We start from the raw sequence: 6,710 nt of genomic DNA, 5'->3' as shown, positions 1-6,710 counted from the left end.
TAATTACAAAAATTACTAAAACTTACACTAAAATTATAATTAAAAATATAATATTTACTATATTAATAATACCTATACATTCTTTAAAAGCAAATAAATAATACTAAAAACCAGTAATTAGTATTTTTTTCTTTCTAAATAAAACTGAAAATATAATAATAAAAGCTATACATTATATAAAATTATACAAATAATACTAAAATAACAGTAATTAGTCATTTTTCTTTCTTTAAAAAAAACAAAACAAAAGCACAACAAAATTACTAAAACTTACACTAAATTTTTTTTAAATAAAATTAGCTATACATTCTATAAAGGTATATTAATAATACCAAAATAACACTGATTTAAAAAAAGGGGAAAAAAGTAATTATAATGCTGGCAATATTTCTGTAAAATGTGAAACAAATGAAGTAATGCTGTTGCAGTTGCTAATATCATATGTTAAGTCTGTCATATCTTCTTATATAGACACGCAAACCACAAACATGTTGGACAGACTTCTGAAAACCTCTGACCCAAACAGTAGCATGTATATATATATATATATATATATATTATGGGCTGTACTGTACCTGACAGGGACGTTATCCATATCCGGGTCTTTGGCAGTCACAATCCCAACCAGCGCACCCAAGCGAGCGTCTTCCTGAACCTCCATGATGGTGCCGGTGGGAGGGATGAAGATGGGAGGCTCGTCCACATCCGACACACTGACCCGCACGATGGTTTGGTCCCGGAAAGAGCCCAGATCCACGAAACGAGGGTCCGCATGTTTGTTCACAGCCTCCACGACCACATTATGAGTGCGCTTGTTCTCAAAGTCAAGAGGCTGAAATGAAAGAGACATTTAGAAACTATAAAGACTACAATACACAAATTTCTAAGGTTTTATATGATCAACATGATCAAAACTGCTGTTAAACGTGTCACACGCAATCTACTACATGCCTTCTGACGTCTGATTGATCGTTTATGCTTTTTAGCAAGTAAAAAGCCTTTTAGTATAATTGTCCAGCTTCAGCTCGAGCTTCACGTGTCTTTCTGCTGTCAAATCTTTATCTGATTTTTATCAAGTAATCGTCAGAATAACTGCAGAAATATTTCCAGATGAACACTTACTGGACTGAAGCAGCTCAGCTTTACTTGATTCTCCATCAATCATGTTTTAGAGTCTCAAATCTGATCATCAGGATCTTTTGAGGAGCGTTTGTTTCCAGAAGCTTTACTTTCACTGTTCCTCAGCGGAGGAATGATCTTCACAAGCCTCCATAACATCTCACATCTTCTGAGGAGCCTTTATTTCTTCAGCTCTCAATCAGCATTGCATTATATGTTTGGATCATTTAAATCTCATCTTACTAAAACAGATTATTGGAGATATAGAGCCACGACTGATATTTATATGAATTTTTACTGTTATACAGATCTCATTGATTTAACATTACAAGCTATCAGAATTTCATCTTACATTTTTGTATCTTTACTTGATATATATATTACATATTTATAGATATATATGTTAGATTTTAAGTACACTTATGTATATTAAACAATTCTGGTACTGTGCTGAATCACCCCTTGATGTTAAAAATCACTAGCTAACACCAAAATCCACCATATGGCCACATGTGAAGGCCAGGACGACCTTCAGAGCGTGGAATGGCACAACTGAGAGGTCTTCCATCTACCTTTTTGATGGTGATGACGGCCTCTTGTGTGTCTCCGTCAGTCGAGACTCTGAACAGCTCTCCGCCCTCCTCGTCTTTGATCAGGTAACTCATATCCGTATTCTCGTCCATGTCTGCATCTGTCGCGATCACCCGGCCGATCGGCGTCCCAACGGCCGCACCCTCCGAGACCGAAAACTGATACATCTCTGTGAGCGAAAGAGACGACGTTACTTTCATGATGGTTTCCATTCATGTTGACATACTGTGGTGAGAATGCATGCATATTAGGGCTGGGGAATACAGCAAAAGAAAAAATCCTTTTGATGATATTTAAATATGAAATAATAAATATATACTGTGAAATATTCAGATTTGCGGTATGTTTGTATTTGCTCTGAATGGCTTAAAAAGGGTACTTTTCTTCAATTAAAAGTAAAAGAAAAATGTTAAAATATTTTTTGCACCATTTTTCACTAAATGAACAGAAGGGGAAAAAATATACATTTTATTATTTTCATTTTATATGCACCAATATAACAATGCATAGCAAAATAACTCTTCTGCTCACCAAGGCTGCATTTATTTGACCAAAAATTGTGAGATATTATTACTATTTAAAATAGCTGTTTTCTATGTGAATAGATGTTAAAATGTAATTTATTCCCGTGATGCGCAGCTGAATTTTCAGCACCATTACTCCAGTCTTCAGTGTCACATGATCTTCAGAAATCATTCTAATATGCTGATTTGCTGCTCAAGAAACATTTCTGATTATTATCCATGTTGAAAACAGTTGTGCTGCTGAATATCTTTGTGGAAACTGTGATACATTTTATTTTTCAAGATTCTTTGATGAATAGAAAGTTCAAAAGAACAGCATTTATTTGAAATAGAAATCTTTTTGAAATAGAAACATTGTAAATATCTTTAATCTCACTTTTACTCAATTGAATGCACCTTTCTGAATAAAATAATATATTTTTTCTTCCAAAAAAACCTTACTGATCCCAAACTTTTGAATGGTGTGCATATACAGTATTTTATATTAAATCATTTTAAAATATGCCAAAAGCCACTAAATATTATTGAGCAATGACTCAAATGAATCGTTTTGTTCTGTTTTGAACTGACTGATTAAAATGAATGATTCACAGACACCTTCTGAACATGTTTATTAAAATAATCTTCAAATCAGGCTGACTTGTGTTTACTAGAGAATCACAAATCATCTCTTAACCTCAGAGCTCATGCTACGTCCGTCTAGAAAGATGTATCCATAATCATTAAGAATCGATTTCTCTATGGAGAAAATTAATGGTCTGTTCACATCAAGAAGTCGAATGTTGCACTATTTAATTTGAAGCTGTTTCAACAGCAACACAACACAATGTCAAACCTCCCTTTAATAAGCATCCTGGCCTTACATAATGTACAGTCTATATGTAATGTAGGCAATATGCCTGAGTGCAGTATGTGTCATAACGGAGTATAACGATTTCAGCTTGGCCCACAATACAAACAGCAGCTTAATGAATTAGATGCTAAAGCAAAACTGGTATAAATGAGGCTTTTGTGGAGAATGAGAGGGGAAAAAAGAGGAGGGAGTCATCGAAATATGGAGAAAAACAGACATCAGGGCATGTGAGACAGCATTACAGCGAGTCTCTTTGCTGTAATAAAGCTAATGCTGCTTTTCCTCTGGAGGAAATGGAAAGGGAGGACAGAAGACCAGCAGAAAATGGAACATAATACCCCAATGTGTTTCATTGCTCTTTATACGCTGTGGCTGCAAACACACAAACACACACACACACACACACACGCATGCACACACAGTCCTGCTTCCAGACATGAAATGTATTAAAGCATTGGCCATGCGCTCCGCTCTGATGTGAGCAATGAGACAAAGTGCTTTTTATTTGTCTGAGCATGTGATGTGTGTTACTGCCGCTCTATTCAGAGTCACAGCACAGCGCTGGCCTCCGATACGATATATAAGTCAAACACACGCGTGCTGACTATAGCATAATATCTGTCTGCTGTAATGCCTGAAAGTAATAATAAACATATACATACATACCTCTGAAAATGTCATTACATGATTCATAATATTTTATTAATCAGACACTGTGATGCAACAGTGGGAGCACAGAATTGTACATAGGTTTGCTATGATTATATTTAGTCTCCTAATCTAAAATAAGCTAAATGAAAATAAATAAATAAAGTAGAATAAAGTAAAAAAATAAAATGAAAAAATAATATATATATATATATATAGACCACTTATGCACTACCACTCAAAAGCATACAATATATACAAATACAATATATATTGGGGGAAAAAAAAATATTATTACTTTTATTCAGCAAGGATGCGTTAAATTGTTCACAAGTGACAGTAAATACGTTTATGATGTTACAAAATATTCTATTTCAAATAAATCCTGTTCTTATGAACTTTCTATTCATCACATAATCCTGAAAAATAAAATGTATCACAGTTTCCACAAAAATATTGTGCAGCACAACTGTTTTCAACATTGATAATAATCAGAAATGTTTCTTGAGCAGCAAATCAGCATATTAGAATGATTTCTGAAGATCATGTGACACTGAAGACTGGAGTAATGATGCTGGAAATTCAGCTTTACATCACAGGAATAAATTACATTTTACAGTATATTTATATAGAAAATAAATTGTAGTACTATTTCACAATTTTGCTGTTTTTACTGTACTTTTTTACTAGATCAACTTAACACTGATAAGATCAACCTATACCGAACACAAGCTATATTACAGGATTTCTAATCAATAGAAATCCCTGCCAAAAAAGCTCTTTCATCCAGTGTAGTCATTTCGTGTTTCGACTGGGCTTGAATGTTTCTGACCAAACACATACGACTGACATGTTCTGCCTGACAGGACGTTTGACAGACTTTCAGAACTGACAGCAGAGGTTTAGTGGTATTCACACTCACAGCCATTTGCAGCAACAGAGAAGCCATTCGTTTTCAGTCAGAGTTTGTGATTTAAAGGAATGGTAACTTCAAAACTTCTGTCATCAGTTACTTTTTTTTTCACCCAAAAATGAAAATTGGCTAAAAAATGTGTTCACCCTTAAGCTATCTAAGAAGTAGATGAGTTTGTTTCTTCATCAGATTTGGAGAAATGTAGCATTGCATCACTTGCTCACCAATGGATGCTCTGCAGTCAATGGGTGCCGTCAGAATGAGAGTCCAAACAGCTGATAAAACATCACAATAATCCACAAGTAATCCACACCACTCCAGTCCATCAGTTAACGTCTTGAGAAGACAAAAGCTGCGTGGTTGTAAGAAACAAATCCATGATTGAGGAGTTTTTAACTTTTTAGCCTGTTGCTTCAAGGCTAAAATATGAGTCCATAATAACACTTCCTCCAGTGTAAAAACAGTCCATCTCCTGTTGTCTCTCACATCAAAATCCATACACATATTTGTTTAGAGCTGTTTTGGCTTGTAAACGGTGCTTGATCTATGCGGATTTCTCTCCTGATTCAGACCAGATGAGTTTTTCACTGAAGGAAGTGTTATTATGGATAGAGGACTCGATTGAAGTTGAAGAAAAATGCCTCAATGATGGATTAGTTTCTTACAAACACGCAGCTTTTGTCTTCACAAGATGTTAACTGATGGACTGGAGTGCTGTGGATTACTTGTGATGTTTTTATCAGCTGTTTGGACTCTTATTCTGACGGCACCCATTCACTGCAGAGCATCCATTGCTGAGCAAGTGATACAGTGCTACATTTCTCCAAATATGATGAATAAACAAACTCATCCTAATCTTGGATGACCTGAGGGTGAGCACATTTTCAGCCAATTTTCGTTTTTTGGGTGAACTACTGCTTTAAAACAATAAGCATCAGTGTCAGGCTTATAGACCTATCAATACAGAGTGTGAGTACTGGATATAGCAATCGAGCATCCAATCGAGACTGGAAAAACACAAATACCAATCAGTTAACCACTTTTTTCTCTTTAGATGAGACTCTAAAATGTAGATGAATGTTCAACAGCAAATGCAAATGGAAACATCCATCTCATAGCCGGCATGTGTCACCTCTGCAATACAAAACTCTATTAGTTTGTTCTAGTTGTTTAGATTTTGAAGTAGTGTCTGGCTTGTGTTGCATTCTCTCTTAGCAGGGACCAAATCTGTGCTTTATTAGTTTATAGCTGGAGCTGTTCAATGATTCCACCGCATTAGTCGTCTCAGACAGAGCTGTGCTGTTCAAGCATTTCAGGATGTCAGTGCAAAATTGACATATTTTACGATCTGGAATTTAAAGTCTTTTGAGCACTTAAACAAATCATTTAAAATATTAATAATTACAAGAATTTTATCAAGGTTGCCTCTTCAGGTGTACAGAGAGAGCTCTACTTTTCATTGATTGAAATAAAGATGACATTAAATAAAATATAATTATTATATGAGAAACTTAAAAATACAAAAAAAAATGTAAGCAAAAATTAGAATTGTTTCCTTGACTATTAACTGAAATAAAGTTGAATTTCAAGTACTAAACATACTAAAACTGAAATAAATAAATACATGTATTTATAAAATAAATAAAAAAGGGAAATATAAAAAAATGACAAGCACATAGCAAAATTACTAAAACATATCTAAAATTAAAATAAAAACTGAAAATATAAAAAGATTATTCAAAACACTAATAAATGCTACAATAGTATACATATTACTAAAATAACACACATTGGAAATGTTTTCTTGGCCAACTAACTTAAAGCTTAAAGGGGTCATAGGATGCCCATTTTCCACAAGTTGATATGATTTTTTAGGGTCCTAATGAAAAGTCTGTAACATAGCTTGGTTAAACTTTCTCAATGTTAGTGTAAAAAACACCTCTCTTTTCAGATCAAGCTGTTTTTGTAGCATTTTCCTTTAAATGTTAACGAGCTCTGTTGACCCCGCCCCTCTCTTCCGAGCCGCTCTCAGAGAGACTGTTTACTTTAGCTGCATTCATCA

General features: G+C 34.4%; 1 protein-coding gene across 1 annotated transcript in view; it reads right to left on the bottom strand.

Moving 5' to 3' along the window:
- LOC107681302 (cadherin-22-like) overlaps window positions 1-6,710 on the bottom strand; it is a 94,540-nt gene that overhangs the window by 55,061 nt on the left and 32,769 nt on the right. Inside the window, exons 5-6 of the mRNA XM_016477576.1 lie at window positions 1,692-1,879; window positions 576-832 (exon numbers count right to left, since the gene is read on the bottom strand). Coding sequence (XP_016333062.1) covers window positions 576-832; window positions 1,692-1,879 — 445 coding nt within the window. The remainder of the gene's footprint in view (window positions 1-575; window positions 833-1,691; window positions 1,880-6,710) is intronic.

This window comes from Sinocyclocheilus anshuiensis, unplaced genomic scaffold (genome assembly GCF_001515605.1).
Source record: "Sinocyclocheilus anshuiensis isolate Anshui unplaced genomic scaffold, SAMN03320099.WGS_v1.1 scaffold1632, whole genome shotgun sequence".
Lineage (NCBI taxonomy): Eukaryota > Metazoa > Chordata > Actinopteri > Cypriniformes > Cyprinidae > Sinocyclocheilus > Sinocyclocheilus anshuiensis.
The sequence above is the reverse complement of the archived record's forward strand: the minus strand, read 5'-3'. Positions and strand labels throughout refer to the sequence as shown.